Source organism: Oryza glaberrima, chromosome 1 (genome assembly GCF_000147395.1).
Source record: "Oryza glaberrima chromosome 1, OglaRS2, whole genome shotgun sequence".
Classification (NCBI taxonomy): domain Eukaryota; kingdom Viridiplantae; phylum Streptophyta; class Magnoliopsida; order Poales; family Poaceae; genus Oryza; species Oryza glaberrima.
Genome location: NC_068326.1, coordinates 1,822,190 through 1,840,827, shown reverse-complemented (window position 1 = coordinate 1,840,827; position 18,638 = coordinate 1,822,190). Strand labels below are relative to the sequence as shown.

At 44.7% G+C, this 18,638-nt stretch overlaps 2 protein-coding genes across 2 annotated transcripts; both read right to left on the bottom strand.

Annotated features, from left to right (window-relative positions):
• Positions 1–76: 76 nt before the first annotated feature.
• On the bottom strand, positions 77–6,127 carry LOC127760035 (receptor-like protein 4). The gene is made up of 9 exons (XM_052284242.1): positions 5,700–6,127; positions 4,530–5,600; positions 4,283–4,427; positions 3,332–3,403; positions 2,878–2,946; positions 2,036–2,104; positions 1,878–1,955; positions 960–1,168; positions 77–624 (listed from the first exon to the last, which is right to left on the bottom strand). Exons 1-9 carry the CDS (start codon positions 5,785–5,787, stop codon positions 509–511), a joined length of 1,917 nt encoding a protein of 638 aa, XP_052140202.1. The 5' UTR covers positions 5,788–6,127; the 3' UTR covers positions 77–508.
• Positions 6,128–14,893: 8,766 nt separating this feature from the next.
• LOC127760622 (protein ASPARTIC PROTEASE IN GUARD CELL 1) lies at positions 14,894–17,015 on the bottom strand. The gene has a single exon (XM_052284943.1). It carries the CDS (start codon positions 16,730–16,732, stop codon positions 15,221–15,223), a length of 1,512 nt encoding a protein of 503 aa, XP_052140903.1. The 5' UTR covers positions 16,733–17,015; the 3' UTR covers positions 14,894–15,220.
• Between the last annotated feature and the right edge of the window lie 1,623 nt (positions 17,016–18,638).

Sequence of the window (18,638 nt, the reverse complement as noted above, 5' to 3'; positions counted from 1 at the left end):
TCAATCTCCTGAAGTCAGACAGTGCCAACGAAGTCAGGTTTTATACAGAAAGAATACACCTATGAGTACACCAGCTTTTACCCCCCAAGCATTTCAACGCCTGAATCTGTCCTGACCCAACCTGGTTCCATTTACATTGCTGATGGAGTGCACACGCCTAAAGCTAAAGCTAATACGAGACAGCAAAGCCTCTGCAAAAAATAAGGCACCCCTACTACTATTACCAAACTACCACTACCACCCCACCACCACTTCATCGTATTATAGTACACATAAAACATGCACATATTTTACATTTGTAATTAAGCTGTGAGTGTAACTGCAAAATAATGCCATGGATGCTTGACTGAAGTTACAGGGACGTCATGTTGATGATGCTGGTGAATTGTGTTCACGAGTCACAAGTCACAACTGTCCTTGCTTCAGGCCAGCAATTGTCAATGAGTGTTTGCTCTGTAAGTAGAAATACAACAACCTGTGAAGATATCCATTTCCGGTGCCCATCAATTCAGTGAGCGCCCCCGTTGGTATAATAACCGTCCGGGCCGTGCGCCTCCATCTCGGCAAGCATTACAGACTTCGCCCTCTGATACCTATTCCTTTTTGCAGAGATTGCTGATATCGCTGTGTAGGATGAGAAAGTAGCAAATTTAAACATGGTAGACATTTGTGAAGACAGGAAATTGGTTTGTAAACAGTGATTACTTGTTCATAAAAGGGATACTAAACTCTAGGTTGATATATCTGAAACATTGTTACTTGCGTTAATAGGAACATAGGAACACTGATAATTTTTTCAAATGACATGACAACTGATATGAATGGCCTTAGGTATAGTTTAAGAAAAGAACGGCTACCACTAACTTACAATGGAAAACAATAATCACTCAAAACTAAAGAATCTTAAAGTCATATATGAGGTTGACCCACAGTATGAAGGTGAGATGTGGTATACTCACAAGTCAAATCTTGGGGGAACTCAAAATCATAATCGTACGGTCCTCTTCTGATGCACAATATGTAGACCACTATGAGTGTGACAAGTAGAACAAACCCAAGCGAGGCCCCTAGTGCAATTTTACCAGTTCTGTTCAGCCCTCCTTTCTCCCAAAATAATGCACAAGCAGGTAAAGTAGGCACCCCGCAAAGGCCTTTATTACCTGACAAACTGTTGAAACAGTGGGTGTTTGTAAATAGAGAGATAAAATGAATGCAAGTATCATGGTTCACAATATATCTACCATTGATCTATTATCTGATCACAGTGTGCATGTTTGAACTCCAGTCATTTGCTTGCAAGGAATAAGAAAGTAAAATTTGCTAAATTAAGCACCATTAGATGCAAAATCTCCAATTTAGTTAGTCAAGGCCTAGTACATACTTCTCACGTTTCTAACAACACCCTGCTTTTACTCAGTTTAACCTCAGAGATATATTGCTCAGCATCAGTGTATCATATTGTAAACATGGCATTGTTAAATTTAAACCAGTGGCGGAGCCAGCAACAATGAACCCAGCCAGCGAAGAGCTGCTTCTTGCTGCTGACAACTTTTTTCCATGCTTATCAGTGATCTACAGTGAAGAACACAAAAAACAGAGCCAGGGCGGCTGCCTGACCAGCCCAGTAGCAGGCTCTACCGCTGATCTAAACAATACTCAACATAACATAAGTCACATAGTGGAACCTAAAATCTTAAGCGGTGGACTTCAGCAGGGAGCATGGGATGAAATAGAGGAGCCTGCCGATCAATTCTAAGCCTGAGAACAATAGCTCTTTATATGAGATATCTGACAACTGGATATACTACTAACTACTAGTAAACTTTACAGGAGAAAGTGAAGATCTTGTTTATGTGAAAATACTAAAGGTATCTTACTCTATCACACCACCATGTACGCCAATCGAGTAAAGTCTTTCTGGAACTTGCCCATCGAGTTGATTGTTGTTCAGTAAACTGTACAAGATATGGTAATCAGTATGTTTGTGTTGCTTTGAGAATATACAACAATTGCTAATGTCAAACAGTGTACTTACGCTGTTTGTAATTTTGATGAACCTATGGTGCCAGGAATTCCTCCAGTAAACTGGTTTGATGACAGATCCCTAAAAACAAGACATAAAGGTTACTCACAAGAGAACCAGAACTACAAGATCATAAGGTATCATTAGGATAGCTGCAAACTGAAAAGCATCATTCCATCACTCAAATTCGTAGAGGATCTGCTAACACATTGTCTATAAGGAAGAAGGAATATCTGATGTTACCATATTAACATGTTATCATTCTCCATAGACATACTCTTTCGGTCATGAAAAAAATTTCAGATACTGTTTAGAAATGTAAGATTACATCATGTACCAGTTTGCAAAAATCTCAAACCAAATTCGATCCACGCATTGGAAAATAAAAAAAATCATGAATAAAAGTACACGATTTCACTTTTTCTTTCTGTTTCCAAATGTTTGGGTTGAACTTGAGTTAAAATTTTCCAATTTGGCATATCATATCATGTCCTTTTCCAAAATTTATTCCTCAAATGAAAGACGCTGTCTCAGGAGTCATCAATCCATGATAATAAAATAAAACTCATGCTCTATCATCCTAGTTTCATAAGTTCTCTTTGAAATGATACATGTATAAAGAAGGTTGATTTCACAAAATTATTTCTTAAAGTGGCCATCATTGCTTCTGTCAGCATCATGTATATATGACAAGCATTTGAACTGTGATCTGAACACAAGAAATTTTCTAATTTTGCTTTCTATAAAAAGCAGGGCCACCCAGGCCTATTTTTCTTTTTTTTAAAAAAAAGAAGAAGATATTTTCTAATTTGAATCACGAGATTGCATGTTATGGAACAGAAAGCTATACTCACAATGTAGCAAGTGAAGGTTGCCCTAAGCCCGGAGGTAAGCTTCCAGTCAAAGAATTATAGCTCAAGTTCCTGGTGAAGCAAATGTATCATTAACAGGATGAAAAAATATCTACGTTGGAGAAAAGCAAAAGGGAATTTCTTTGTCTTTGGCTCCACAATGTTCAGAAAATGTGGATAGGCAAGCCGGGAAGTACTTCACTAGTTGATACATTGCTCTTTTTATCTTCTAGAGGAAAGTGGCCACTCCAACTTTATTTGCTATTAACCTGAGCAATGCAAACCAGTCTATAGAGCTATTTGAGACTTAACTTTGATAATTTAAGGTTTTATATATTCCCGTAGTGCAAAAGATACCGATAACAAAACCAACTGTTGATATCCAGATACTTTAAATATCAAAGAAGATAATGAACAAACTGAAAAATCGACTTTCAGTAGGTTTAATGATACTTACAAGCTTACCAAGTCTGTCAGATGACTTATTTCATCAGTGATGTAACCTTTTAGTCCTTGACTTGCAAGATCCCTGTAAAGGACATAGAAACCACATACATACAGGTTATAAGTTTGTGGCAGCAAAAATATCAATGTCACAAGATTTTTTTTTAGATAATTTTCACAAATATATAATATGTGTTTGCTCAATAGAGCTTTTACGAGAAAGGAAGTCCACTGACTCCCTTCCAATCAGGGGCGGAGCTACATAGAGCTAGGGGGGTGCCCAGGAACCCGGTTGAAAAAAATTTTTAGCTATAGTTTGTCCATTTTCACCATATATATACTCTGTCAGTTCAAATTTAGGCACCCGTATCAAGCTAAATTTGGTTCAAACTAGAGTAAAGTAAGCAAGTGGAACCCCCCTTCATTTTGTGCTAGCTCCGCCCCTGCTTCCAATTTCACACAACAATACTGACAGTCATAAATTACTGCGATAAAGGATATCAAGAAATGTGCAACAACAAACCTACAGGCCCTAAAGTTTGACCATTTTAAAAAATGGTAACTCAAAACAACCAAAGCAGAATTAAGAAGAAACTTTTAACTGCGATTTGAATATGACAATTAAGCTTTCGGTCAGATTAGTTGTGTAGTACTGCCTACATCCCAAAATACAAGGACAAAATCCCTTGTATTTGGGACGGAGGTAGTGGTAACTAGTAGAGTAATATTCAGCTGTGAAATTGAGGTACATATGTATCATTTCTTTTCTGGTCATCATAAAAAACTATCGTTGTTTTCTAGGAAAACGCTATCAATTATCTGAAGAAAATAAAAAGGTGGCTGTACTTGCCAAAACTACTTCATGGCAAACTTATCAAATCAGTACTGCACATCTAAGTAGAAACATCCCCACAAAAACAGTTGGTGGATACGAATTGCACTGGAGCAACGAAATGGTACTTACAGTTGAGTGATCACAAGCCCTTTGTCCTTGCGGAGGCAAGTGACTCCCTCCCATGCATCCCATGTCCTTGGTGCACATGGATCCCCATTCCACCCCATCCTTGCTGGAATTTTCAGGGAATCCTTCAATGCCTTCATTGCAGCCACTGCCAAGATGAATAAAAAACAAGCTTAGAGAATGTACAAGAGGAAATTTTTGCTGGTCTCCAATTTTCTCGGCTGAGAGCGCAATCTTCAAACCATGTCACCTTGATTTGGCACTGTCCTCGTCTCAAGTGGCACCATTGCATAATTCTCAAGCCCGCACAGGATCGGCCGTCCTACTACTGGCACAAGCTTCACACTCATGGTGGAGCTCGTCAAATTCTCCACAATGTATGTCCACTTGAACGCGGTGAACCCTCCCACCTGCTTGAAAATGTCAATCCTCGTCACGTTCTTCCCGGCAAGCATAACGTCGAACACCCTCTGCCCAGCTGAGCCGATGCCAGCATCGATCTCCGCGAAATGCAACCAGACCATGTAGGACATCCTGGTGTCGACCGGCATGAGGTACTCGATCTCGTTGGAGGCATCGCCGCCGGTGGTGATCGCCGACGTGTAGAGCTTGGTGGGGAAGTAGTTGGGCGGCTGGTTGCTGCCGAAAATCTTCCTCCCCCCGGCCGTAATGGCGTCGTAGTTGAGGTCATTGTTCCGGAAATCGATGTCGGACTGCCAGACCCGGGAGAAGGCGTCAGAGTCGTTGGTGAAGCCCGGGCCGAAGAGGTTGTTCCCGCAGGTGAGACGGCCGTAGTTGACGAGGATGAGGTCCGCGCCGGTGGTGGCGCCGTCGTAGGCGAGCGGGTGCACGGGCGCGACCTCGATGGAGGCGACGACGGGGGCATCGGTGGAGAGCGAGTAGAAGCAGATGTCGGAGGTGGGCGAGGTGGCGGAGGGGAAGATGAGGTCGGAGTATGCCCCGTAGCGCGATGCCGGCTCGGGCCACGGGGAGCGGAAGGAGAGGACGAGCGTGGCGGCGGCGGAGACGTCGAAGGACGGGGTGCGGAGCTTGGAGTCGTAGTTGTCGTAGACGGAGAAGAGGCGGAGGTAGTAGCGGCCGGGCGGGAGCGGGAGGGAGTAGCAGCTGGACTTGCCCGCCGACGATGGCGGGAAGAAGCGGAGCGTGCGCTCCTGCGGCTGCGGGAACCGGTGCGGCTCCGCGACCATGCCCGCCTGCCCCCCGGCGGAGAAGAACTGGTCGGCGAGCCACCGTCGGCCGAACACCGAGACGAAGTCCGCCGCGCCGCCGCAGTCGATGTTGTAGCTGTGGTTCCCCGGCGCTGGAGGAGGAACACAAAACCAAAACCAAACCCATCACCATTACTACCATCTCAAGCTCAATTTCAGCAAACCATTCCCACTGATCCGAGTGAGCTTACCGCCGGAGAGGAAGGGGTCGTCGGTGGCGGCGGCGCGCGCGAGGCCGACGGCCGCCGCGACGAGCAGCGGCAGCAGCAGGAGCTGCATTGGAGATTCGGTGGGGAGTTTAGGGGGGGTTTGGGAGAAATCGATTTGTGTTGTGAGCTCCGGAGGTGGAGGTGTAGTGGGCGAGGTGAGGAGGAAGGAGACGAGAGGGAGAAGGTGCCAAGGTAGGTTGGTAGGTGTTGGATCTGATCCGGCTGGCGGATCGGACGGTGGAGAGGCGTTCGGGTTCGCCCCCGGCGGCGGCGGACGGAGTGGCCGCGCCGGGAAGGAGAGGGCAACAGTAATGGCGGCGATGTGAGCGAATCTAGCGGTGGTGGAGGGTGGTGCAAAGCTTTTTCTCCCATCCGATTCACACACGGAGACACCTCGTCAGCTGGCTGGGAATGGATTCGATTCATCGTGCATGGCATCTCACGTGACCGCGGTAAAATTTACTAATCTGATGCCGCTACCAACTCCATTGGCATCATTATCGAGAGAAAACCTACTACTAGTAACCATTAGCATATCAGTGATAGTGGCTGCCTGGTGCTAGAGCATATGGTAACATATATAGATAGAGTCTGTTAGGAGAGTTTAATATTCTGACAAACAGTTGAGAAACAAACAGTTTGTTAGTAGCCAGTTTATAAAAATCTGGAAAAAGCTAGGTTTTCTAGCTTATGGCTTAGTTTATTTTTTAGATTCTATAAGTATAATTTCTCAGAGTATGGAATAAAAACTGTATTGGTTGGGAGAGTTTCTAATTCGGAGAGAAGCTGCAGCAGCAAGCTCCCAAACAGGACCATACTGTTGCTCTTGAATCAGTAATGATAGTACAAGCGGATAATGATCGGGGTTTAGAGAAAATGAATGAACGAGCTTTTGGGCATTGGCAGTGCCACGGCAACCACCGCCGCACTCCCATCACCGTACCCTCATCCACTGATCCGTTCTAAATGCCGCATCATGATGATTGCACGCCCCAAACCCAAATCGCACGGGCTGCACGGCTGCAACGCAACCACCACAAAAAGCCCCCCCCTGCTCCGGTGGGCATCCGCATATCAGCATCTGCTTCTGCGACGTGCGGGGGGTGGTGTGCGCGAGTGGTGCGCCGCACGTTCGTTTCGTTCGTGCCGCCGCCTGCCAACCTGCAGCCCAGCAACGCAGAAACGGACGTGGCATATTTTCCTCCGCGACCGCGAGCACATGGACATGGCCACGGCGACGAGGCATCCACGCATCACGTACGCACCTGTGCACGCTGTCACTGATCTATCTACTCGCAAACTGAACGAGGAGTACCTGCTCCCTCCGTATTTTAATATACGACGCTGTTAACTTTTTAACCAACGTTTAATCATTTATTTTATTTAAAATTTTTTTTGAAAATATGAAAATATTTATGTCATGCTTAAATAACATTTGATGATGAATCAAGTCACAATAAAATAAATGATAATTACTTAAATTTTTTAAATAAGATGAATGGTCAAACGTTAGACGAAAAATCAACAGCGTCGTACATTAAAATATAGAGATAGTACTGCTTGATCCGTCCCAACAAATCACACAAAACGCAAAGTGCTGCTCCCAATAAATCACACAAGTAGGCCCGGAGGGGCAGTAAATTGGCGGAAGCTGTTGATCACGCGGTGCGGAGCCCGTAACCCCTATTTAGGACTGTCCTAACCCATAGGATACATAAGCAGTGTCTATGGTACTATCGGCCTATTTAGATTTATTTGGAATAGCAAATGACAAATGACAAAAGTTTTGGTGGCAAAAGTTTTGGCATTGCAAAAGTTTTGGTGGCAAAAGTTTTGGCATTGCAAAAGTACTAGTTGGTGTTTAGATGCATGTTAAAGTTTTGCCATTCTAGCACTAAAGTGAGAGAGAGAAAGAGAGAGGGAGTGGTCCCAAAGCACTTTTTGGCACAATTTACTACTATGGACTAGCAAATGCCAAATGCCAAATTGCCAACTTTTGCTACTAGTGTTTAGATCCAAAATGGCAAAAAGTGCTACAAAATGGCAAAACTTTTGCCATTTTGAAGGATCTAAACAGGGCCTATGTCGATAAGACATCACAATAGAAACTACACTCTACATCCCATGGTTTCTTAAAGTGGGCCATTAATAAATACATCATCTCTCTTCTCTACCAATCATATTTATTCTTCATCTATTATAAAGTCATTATTTTCTCCCAATGCAAAACTTGATAGTGTCTACTGCATAGGTTCTTGTGTTGGAGCTGTGTCTTGCATGAGACCCAGTTTCTTCCTCTCTTCACTCTCTCTCTCTTAATTAATATAGTGCCACATAAACTAAAAGTCCTATATGATAATGTAATTAATGCCATAGACACTATCCTAGGTGAAAGATTAGGACTGCCCTTACTGCAAACATGGAGTTCAATCATGAAGAGAATGTAAACGCAGACATGAACAGCCAGGACAATGACATCGTAACCGTCCATATATTCTTCCCATTCCCATTTACTATCAGCATCGATAGGAGTATCAATCCCGTTATATCGAAATAGGTTACATCTACGTCGACGATGTTCCGGATAGAGGAGTAGACGCAATTCATATTTTTCAAAACAAACAATTGCTAGTAGAGTAGGAGTAATATATTGTGTGATACCCAAAAAAAACAATACTAGTCGAACGGTTTGGGATCCCCATATATAGTTTCATTTATTTTAGTAGGGTCACGAGAGCACATGAGCTAGGCAAAGCCGTGGTGCCCGCGGAAGACGCCAAAGGGCTTTCCCGTGCCATGATCTGCAGGACACTCGACTTAGAAAAATGAAATTCTATTATCTACAAAAAAAAATAAATAAACTATCACCAGAATAAAACAGCAATCTTTGATGACAGTTAGTAGCAGCAGCGTGCCGGTCTACTTGCAGACAAACATACCCGAGGATGCTCCTTGGCGCAGAATGAAACGAAGCCGGACCACAATAAGGCCCACACGAGATAGCCTGCATAAATGGGCCGTGGCCCATGACCTCTCTTTATCGGCCTTATCAAAAGCAAAAAGTATACTTTGACTCCCTCAACTATCGCCCGAGTATAATTCATGTCCTCCAACCACAAAACCGGGTATATCGACTCTTCCAACTATCAAAACCGGTGCAAACAATGTCCTTCGGTGGTTTTGGCTGACATGGCAGTCTTGACCGAGTCTTTATCCTACGTGGCACTTACGTGGCATTAGAATAAAAAAAATAAAAAATACGCGGGGCCATATGTCATTCACACACAAAAAGGAGCGGCGGCTGTAGCGGTGGGGACGAGGCAGAGGGGAGCGGTGGCGGTGGGGACGTGGAGCTTGGTGTTCGGGTTGTAGATGGCAACAAGGACGGTGAGGTCGGCGCATTGAGGTCGGCGTTGAGTGCCCGGGCGTCGCCGACGAGGTCAAGCTCATCGACGTACCCGGTGTTCAGGGTGGCAGAGGTCACCCGCATCTTGGGCGACTGCGGGTGGTAGATGAGAAAGATGATGAGCACGGCCACGCTGACGGCGATGACGAGCAGCTAGAAGAGGATGCAGCACGCAGTGTTGACGAAAAACACGAGGCCTGAGAGATCTACTTAACTCTAGTGCAGGTCCAAAGCTCGCCTTCGGGTGTGTTAGCGTGCCAGTTGATTTGATCCTGCAATCAACAAGAAATAGAAACAAAGAAAACCGCGGTTAAACCTATAAACGATAGTCGATCGGCTAGGTGCCGATGACATATCATTTATCTTTGAGCCGATGTCATATGTAAATCAATCGGCGGTTGTAAATAGATAATAAAGAACTAAATCTACTCGATCGGATGTAGATATTAGCAATATATAATTCTTATATCGATATATACTTAAATCAAGTGATTGGGATAGATCAGTCGCCATGCTGAGACAGTATAAATCACTTAGATCGAAATATATATTAATAACAGGATTATATATGTTCATAGCATAGCCGATCAGATAGATCTAGCATGTATCGGCTAATACTCCGATACAACTCTATGTTAAGATGTTAAAACAAGCAGAATATACCAAACAGAAGCTGAATATACTTAGATGCAATAATATCTTAACATAAAGGGCAGATTTAACGTGTCAACAAAGTATGTAGAGTAAATATAATTAAATCAGATAAAATCGGCTGAAACTCCGATGCTACCCTAATCGGCAACCAGAAGGCAGGCTAGAGATTGATATTCTAAGCACGACTTAATAGATCAAACTCAACTGATGCAGCATTAAGTATGAAAAAAAGAACAATATCTTGACAATCAAGCCGCTGGAAGTTTTATAGAACGGTAGATATCTCATATAATCTAAGTCAACGGCGGTGTTTAACCTAATCGGCTGCCCTCTACCGATAGATGTTAGCCGATTGTAGGTTAGATAGCGATATTGCCAAAGATTATGTAAGATATATGATAACTCGACGAATTACATAAACAAGATTAGAGTGTCATAAAGATGAAAGCACTAATCCCGAGAACGCAAGCTGTCATAACAAGATTTACCTCTTATTGAAGATCGAAATTGATGCAGCTCAACCCGAAAGCAAGAACTCGTCGAAATAAACTAAAGCAAAAAGGGCGGCGATGCGCCGAGATTGTGTTGAACGTGTATGTTAATTGATTACATGGGGTTCGGGGTCTATTTATACCCGAAAATTACAAACTATGTCCATATCGAACACGTCTCTTATCTCTAACAAACTATAAGATACCACAAGTCTTTGCGGCAGATTTTTGCCCAAACGTATCTCTAAGGAATTTACATAAAATATCCTAATTAATAGATACAATTGCCTTCTCAGGACTCTACCCATGTGCGGCAATCATCTTGAAGCATATCAACTCAACCCGATGTTGTACATCGAGTCATATTGTCAGAATCGGCCGTATCGGCTCACACAATCTGATTCGGACCCAGCCGATCCTGTTCGTAGCCGATCCGGACTTCAGCCGATTCTTGCTCTATTCTCGAACCGATCTTCGCCTTCTACTCCACTTTGATCTAATCCTCTTTTCCGATGCTGATATTACCAAATTTGGTCGTTAACACGCGGTGAAGCAGAACACCATCGGCCGCCTCTTCTTGTCCTTCCGATGGAGCAGCATCGGTGATTTGGCCTACATCCGTTCTGCCTTCTCCTCCTCCTCCCGCCCGCCGCCGCTCCCCACCGCCACCGCTCCGGAGAGAGAGATAAGGGAGAGAGACGGGGAGGAAGAAGGGAAGGAGAGGGAGGATGACATGTGTGTCCCACATGTCAGTGGTCCCACAATACTTTTTTTATGTGAATGACATGTGGATCCCATATTTTTTTTATTTTTGTTTTTATTCTAATGCCACGTAAGCGTCACGTATGACAAAGACTCGGTTAAGAGTTAAGATCACCATGTAGGCGTCACGTCAGCCAAAACCACCTCGAAAACCATCGAGGGATATTGTTTGCACTGGTTTTGATAGTTGGAGGAGCCGATATATCTGATTTTATGGTTGGAGGATATGAATCATACTCCGGGCGATAGTTGAGGGAGTCCAAATATACTTTTTCCTTATCAAAACTATCAACTTGTGATGGCATTACTTGGGCCTTCACTAAGAAGCTGGAGTAAAGCCGAACTCAGTTTCTTCTTCCCTCTCACTTCTGAGCTGATAAGCCCAGCACTCTCTGATCAGGTCCAAGTCCAAGGCGTTAAAAGGAAAGGAAAAAAAACTCTCCACCCCGCGCGGCGCGGATCAAGCCGGAGTTTGAGCATGGGAGTGCGTGCCGAGTCTTCTGAGACGACCGCGATAATTGTAGCCGGGAGGCCCGGAAAAAAGGCAGACCAGATGACAATAATCTCATCTCATCTGGAGCAAATGGTCAAGCAGACATACTCCATGGAGAGAGAGAAAGCGCAAAGGAAGCAGAAACAGCCCAGACGAAGGAAGCGGGGTAAAAAGGAAGAAGAAGAGCAGCCGTCCACGTGGTGGGGCCGACGTTGATCCGGATCTCTGTACACGTGGCATCCGGCCACGTCAGTCAACTAGTGTCTCCTTCTCTCGTCTCTGCTTTTTTATTTTCTTGCTACTGCTAGCGATATACGCCCTCAGTCCTTAAAAAAAATAACTTCTTATTATTATGAGGTGACATATTCTATTATAACAGATCTTGATAACTCTATATCTAAATTTGTTTTTACTAGGATATGTAGTACTCCCTCCTTTCTCTAATATAAAAGATTTTGACATTTTACTTGTATTGTTTAGCCATTTGTCTTATTTTTTTAAAAAAATAGAATTATTATTATTTTTTTACTTACTTTATTATCCAAAGTATTTTAAGTATAACTTTTGTTTTTTATATTTGCAAAAATAAATTGAATAGGACAAATGGTGCAAGCAAAATAGTAAAATCTCTTATATTACAAGATGAAGCGAGTACTAGATTATTTTTTAGGCTGTGTTTAGTTCCTGAAAAAAGTTAAAAGTTTGAGAAAAATTGATAGTTTAAAAAAATTAAGAGTTTATGTGTGTAGAAAAGTTTTAAATGTGATGTGATGTAATAGAAAGTTAGAAGTTAGACGAGGGAGTAGCGTGACTATCCAGTTCATTGGACAATCCATCGCTTATCAGAGAGGACTCCTCGAATGACAGTATTACCATGCACCGGACAGTCCAAAAAAAAAAAGCCAAATTTAGTTCTAACATTTTTATTTAAACTTTTAACTTTTTGATCACATCAAAATTTTTCTATATAAATAAACTTTTAACTTTTCCATCATATCGTTTCAATTTCAATCAAACTTTTAATTTTGGTGTGAACTCAACACATCCTTTACTTAACCTGGGAGGGGACTTCTAAGGTTGTTTTTTTTTACGGGAACAGTGCACCGTTTTATGAACATCAAATCGACTTTATTAGTTGTCGGGCTCATCGGCTCATGAGAGGCTTTATGGCGCATCAGAGATCCCCCTGTTGAGTAATCGTGACGCCTAACCGTAAAAGCTTTGGCACGGCGTACTTCGCTGCGTAAAATTGATGTCTCCATTTCGAAGTTGTTCGTTGTAATTTCTTTGACGGATTGAAGAAAACGAACACCTCCTCAACTGCTTGTGTCTTAATTGTGTGCAACACACTCGTAATAATTCTTCAACCGTGCACGCAGAGATGTTAAACGTTGTTCTGCACTTTGCTGTAACTGTACGCACTTCCTCCGTTTTATAATGTAAGTTATTTTAGCATTTCTCATATTCATATTGATATATGTCTAGATTCATTAACATTAATATGAATATGAGAATGCTAGAATAACTTATATTGTGAAACGGTGGAAGTAGTACGCGACAAGATTAGAGTAGGAATTAGAGGTGTTTTTGTCAACACCGTGAGTAATTGTATTCTGTGACCTGTGTAACTTCGTCCTGGTAATTCCATGTGCAAAAATCAGTATTCCAACCCACTAGATTCAGTAGCAAAACCAAACAATCCAAGTATCAAATGAGTCAGAAATTTACCAACATGCAGACTAGAGGTGGACTAATTAACCACTAGATTCGAGAATCTTGTATCGTTGTCTCTCACTCTCTCTCTTGACATGAGGTCGTCAAGATGCATGGATGCATGCATGAATACACAGGGCGCAGCAGCACATATGCTCCTCCGATCCCTCCATTTGGCATTTGCCATGTTCTTCGATGAAACCGACGTATCACCAACTAATGCCACTGCAAGTTATTGTGATCCTCATCACCGATCGATCAGCTCTATTGTTCCGGGGACCTACTTTTCGCCTACACATAAGCATTTTATAGCCCCTTTTTTAAGGGAAGTCGAGATGCATGACGACAAATTAAAGCACGCAAGAGAATCTGCTGCTGTCTAAATTTAGCCCGTGTGAGGTGGTGTCGTCCCTCTTATATCGCATGAATTTCGAGTATTAAATATATACTACTAATTACATAAATAAAAACTAATTCACATGATAAATTTTTTAAGCCTAATTAATCTATAATTAGCGTATGTTTACTGTAGCATCACATAGGCTAATTATGGATTAATTAGACCTAATAGATTCGTCTCGCGAATTAGTCCAGGGTTATAAAGTGGGTTTTATTAATAATATACGTTTAATATTTATAATTAGTGTCCAAATATCCGATGTGATAGGGACTGAAAATTTTAGTCCCATCTAAACCGGGTCGCTTGTCTAGCTGCATGCAATTGTAGCAGCAGACAACAGTGCCTCGTACTGTACGGTACTGCTACTTCTACTCCACTCCTTCATTCATCTTAAAATAAATTAATCTCGTACCGGATATAACATCCTAGTATTATGAATCTTGACTAGAATGTGCCATATCCCGCACGATATTGGTTTATTTTATGATGGAGGGAATATGGAATAGAGTTTAGAATTCTAAGAAACAGTTGATAGGAATTAACTAGTGAAAATCTAACATAGCTGTGTTTTTAGCTTTCGAGTTCTAAATTATGTTCTGAATTCTATATTTTCATACTCTTACCGTTCTCAAATCTGAAAGAAAATCTAAATGAGTTAAGAGATTTTGAAAGATGCTCCATCTACCAAAAGATCTTGAACAGAACTGGAGCTGGGAGGTAATCAAGCCGGTGATGGCTCAAGGCAGTAGCAAAATTTGGCAATGGATATGAGGAAGCTTTGGGTCAGGCTGGGGAAGCATCTGGGTCACATGCTGCAGGTGCATTGAAGAATGCTACAGTAACGGTCACCAACCCTCCATAAATATAAAACCAAGCACTGCAGTAATCCCTCACCCACCCCATCCACCGCCATCATCACCTCCAGTCCCCACACAAAATGGTGGTGTTTTCCGGACAAAAGCAACAAAAAACGGATGGATCCCATCACAAATTCGCCGTATAAAAGCATTGCATCGCAAGGTTAAAAACCATTCTGCTGCAGCCATCCATCCATCGTCCATACTCTCTCATCAACAATGATGCAATGCCGTGCATGACAAAATTTGGAAGCTACGTCACGCATGTGATCGGTTATCGCCACCTACCTACCAAATGCTCGAGAACAAAAAAAAATGCAAATGTATTACGCTACCGGTCCAAATTTGGTCCGAACACCTACGAAATCATTCATCCCCAGGAGCAATGGAGATATGGAAATTTTGGAAGCTTACGTTTTCATCAAACAAAAGCGGCCATAGAACACATGAACAGATTGGAATGGATTCATTTTAATTCGTCTTTGCCGAGACATCAAAGACGAAACAGCAAAGCACCGGAGAAGAAGAGAGTGGGCCCCTCCATCCATCGACAAGCAGAGAGCAGGACAGGCTGGCATTTGTCCTCGCCTTTCGTCTCTCCCAAAGCCCACAGAGCCTGGCACTGGGCCCCACCCCCACATCACACACTCTCGCGCTTAATTACCATTTACCACCACTAATCACTCCTTGATCTGGCTAATTAAGTTAAGCCATCGCTGCTAATGACTTAGCACTTGTTGGAAGTGAAGCCGACGGTGGACTTGGCCGTGTCGAAGCTGACGCGGGTCCCCTGCTGCTGCACGTTCCCGATGATGGACACCGCCGCGTTCGTCGGCGCGAACGCCAGGCAGTACGTCCCCGCGCCGTCCACCGGGATCAGGTAGTTCTTCGCCGGCAGCCGGAGCTCGCCGCCGCCGGCGAACCGCAGCGACACCGCGGGGACCTCCACGCTCGTCCGGTCCGACAGGTCGTAGCACGTGTCGAACAGCGACACGCCGGAGGTGCGCGGCAGCGACTGGGTGCCCCGGACGAACGCGTCGCGCAGCGCCGCGTACGCCGACGACTGCAGCCGCGTCACCGCCGTGCCGGAGTCCACGATGACGCCGCCGGCGCCCGTGCTGTCCATGGCGAACGCCGAGGGTGGGATGGAGAGGATCTGGCCACCGACGGAGAGGCCCGAGAGGCCCACGTAGTAGAACGTGCTCGTCCGCGGGCTGCGGATCAGCGGCGCCGTCACCTCCGCGTCGGCGGCGTCGCCGAACTGGAGGGTTGACGAGGAGGGGGAGTCACGGTCGACGAGGCAGTAGGAGAAGGTGGTGGCGGAGATCTGGGACGGGAAGGAGAGTGGCCCGCCGCCGAGGGCAAGCAGCCCCGCCGCGCCGACGAACAGCCCCTCGTTGTCGTGGCCGCAGCCTATGGCGACGCTGGAGACCGGGGCGGAGTCGCCGAGCGTGAGCGTCTCGGTGGCGAAGTCGCCGACGGTGTAGGAGCCGTCGCCGTACGCGACCTCGTAGAGGCAGGCGCCGGTGGAGTTGCGGCAGGCGGCGGCGTCGAGGTCGTGGCAGCGCGGGTTGTCGCAGGCGACGGAGGCGTAGGAGGTGGAGAGGGAAGGGTCGAACACCGGGTCGGACTGCTGGTAGCAGTCGGCGCACGGCTGGCATTGCACCCAGGTGACGTCGCTGCCGGTGTCGAGCACCATGTACAGCTGCCGCGCGGGGCTGCCGACGCCGACGCGGGAGAAGTACTCGCCGCTGCCGAGCCCAACCCCGGACACCACGGGGCCCTGTATCTCCGCCGCCGACGCCTCGAACGCCGTGACGTTGGCCGGCACCAGGTCGAACCGACTCACCCCGTCCGCCGCCATCGCCGCGCGGGCCGACACCGCGGCGGCGCGGGCGGAGTCGCGGCGGAGGCGAGCCAGCACGAGTGACCTGTAGCTGGCGTGCCGCTGCCGCCCCTGCTCCTCCGGCAAGAAGTCCCGGGAGTGGAGCCGCAGGGCCAGGTGCCCCTCCTCGTGCTCCTCCCCGACGACCTCCGTGGACACGGCGGCGGCGGCGGACTGGTGGAGCGGCACGGCCTCCGCGGACACCGCGGCCCGCGCCCGGGACAGCGACGCGGCGACGTCGAGCGTCTCGGTGGCGAGCGGCGGCGAGGCGTGGCGGCGGGAGAGAACCGGCCGTGGCGAGGCGGCGGCGAGGAGGAGGAGGAGGAGAAGCGGGAGGAGGATGGGAGGCTGCATTGCTGCTGATGCTGCTGCTGGTGGTGAGCTGGATGGAGTGAGGAGAGTGAAGGGGAATTTAAGGGGAGAGGAGACGAAGTTGCAGTGGTCAGTCAAGGTGAACGAACGAATGAATGGATCACGTCACTCTTCTTCTTTCTTCTCCAGCTGCTCTCAATGAAATCCATGAATTCATCCATCCATGGCGACAGGTTAAAAAGAAAAATTAACCAAACCTAACAAACTGAGCAACCCCAATCTGTACAGTACGATTGATGTGCATCCTTAACTAAATCGAATCACCATTTGTTAACACATGTAAGCATCGACGAGGTGAAGGGGATTAAGGAATCATGGTGAGCAATTGAAAATTGTGTGGCGCCAGATGTGTTGCGAAACTAACGACGCGTATTATCAAATTTATCATCAGTCAGTCACGGATGCTTCGTTACACAGTTATCAGACTATCAGTAGCAGTATAATTATCACGAGCTGTAGTTGATAAAAGACAAACGCCACCTACGTGCTAACATGCATGTGTTGATTTGGAGGTCACCTACGCACATTTTCTTAACACTCACACGGTCGTCGTCTTTTGCTACTAGCCTACTACCACTATACTTAACTTGAAAAGACTGCTGTTTACTCATCAAGCTTTGATCTTGCATTAGTGACATCTGCAGATCGAGCCAAGTAACCAATCTGATTCATGGCCCATACAATGAAACAAACCGTTTCTTTTTCTACTTAAAACACATAAACTCCACAATTACTAGTAACCGTTTTGCTCTCCTTTCTTCTCCACCCCGTTCCAAAATAAAAAAAAACAATCTTATATATCAATCTAAACATATGTATATCCCGATTTAGAGTCCGGATTTGACTTTTTTTAAGAACATATGAAGTATCTGTTTTAATACCGATTATATTAAATTTATTTTTTAGACGAAGGAAGTAAGCATCAGCATATTCAGAACAGGTTTTACTAGCCAGTTTGTAAGTATTACTACTACTAGGCATGCGTAAACAAGGTACGAGAATATATCTGGAGCTGAGCCTGCCTGCGTCACTCCAACAGCAGCGGAAGAAGAATAGAACGGCAGATACATCGATCGTGCAAATGAGCATTTCGACACGTCACACTATTTGTCAAAAACTCTCTTTTGCATACTCCCCCGTCCCAAAAAAAAAAAAGGTAAACCCTGGGTTTTTGTGTCCAACTTTGATTATCCGTTTTATATGAGGTTTTTTATAATTCATATTTTCATTGTTGTTAGATGATAAAACATGATTAATATTTTATGCGTGACTTGTATTTTTAATTTTTTTTTAAATTTTTTTAAATAAGACGGATGGTCAAATGTTGGGTATGGAAGTCAGGGTTTGTTTTTTAGGACGAAGTGAGTAGTAGTAACGGCATGTATAGTAGTTAGTGGAGCAGTAATTACCGTGGCACGACGAGAAGTACAGTAAGCATGTGCTGTAATAAATTATGCGACAGGAGCTAGCGCTGTAATCCACACACACACACGGACGGAGTACTAAAAGTTGGTTAACTACTTGCCCTTGGTAACAACTCTCTCTGACTCCAAATACAAAACCTTTTAGACTTAATACATATTGTTGCCGTTTATATTTAGGGGTTGCTATTATACGGATCCAAGTTTTACAATGCTATGATTTCTACTGATGAATACTAATAAATCTAATACATATAAATACTAGAATCGATATATCTCACTGATATTTCACATGTGCAAATAGTATCCATTGGCGACTAGGTTTTCATGGCGGTCGCCTCAAGATTGTACAAGAAAGGAAGGATAAATTTAATGACAACCCCCTTAGACCACGTACAATAACAGGATATAAGACAGCTGTAAACATATTTTAAAGAAATAGAAGATGAGAGAGAAGAGCAGCAGGC

Coding starts and splice junctions, on each gene's coding strand:
- LOC127760035 (XM_052284242.1), bottom strand. CDS start 5,787: ATGCAGCTCCTGCTGCTGCCGCTGCTCGTCGCGGCGGCCGTCGGCCTC. Junction 1,169..1,877: donor GTACATGGTGGTGTGATAGA/GTAAGATACCTT, acceptor CTGTTTCAACAG/TTTGTCAGGTAATAAAGGCC. Junction 625..959: donor GTTCCCCCAAGATTTGACTT/GTGAGTATACCA, acceptor CATCCTACACAG/CGATATCAGCAATCTCTGCA.
- LOC127760622 (XM_052284943.1), bottom strand. CDS start 16,732: ATGCAGCCTCCCATCCTCCTCCCGCTTCTCCTCCTCCTCCTCCTCGCC.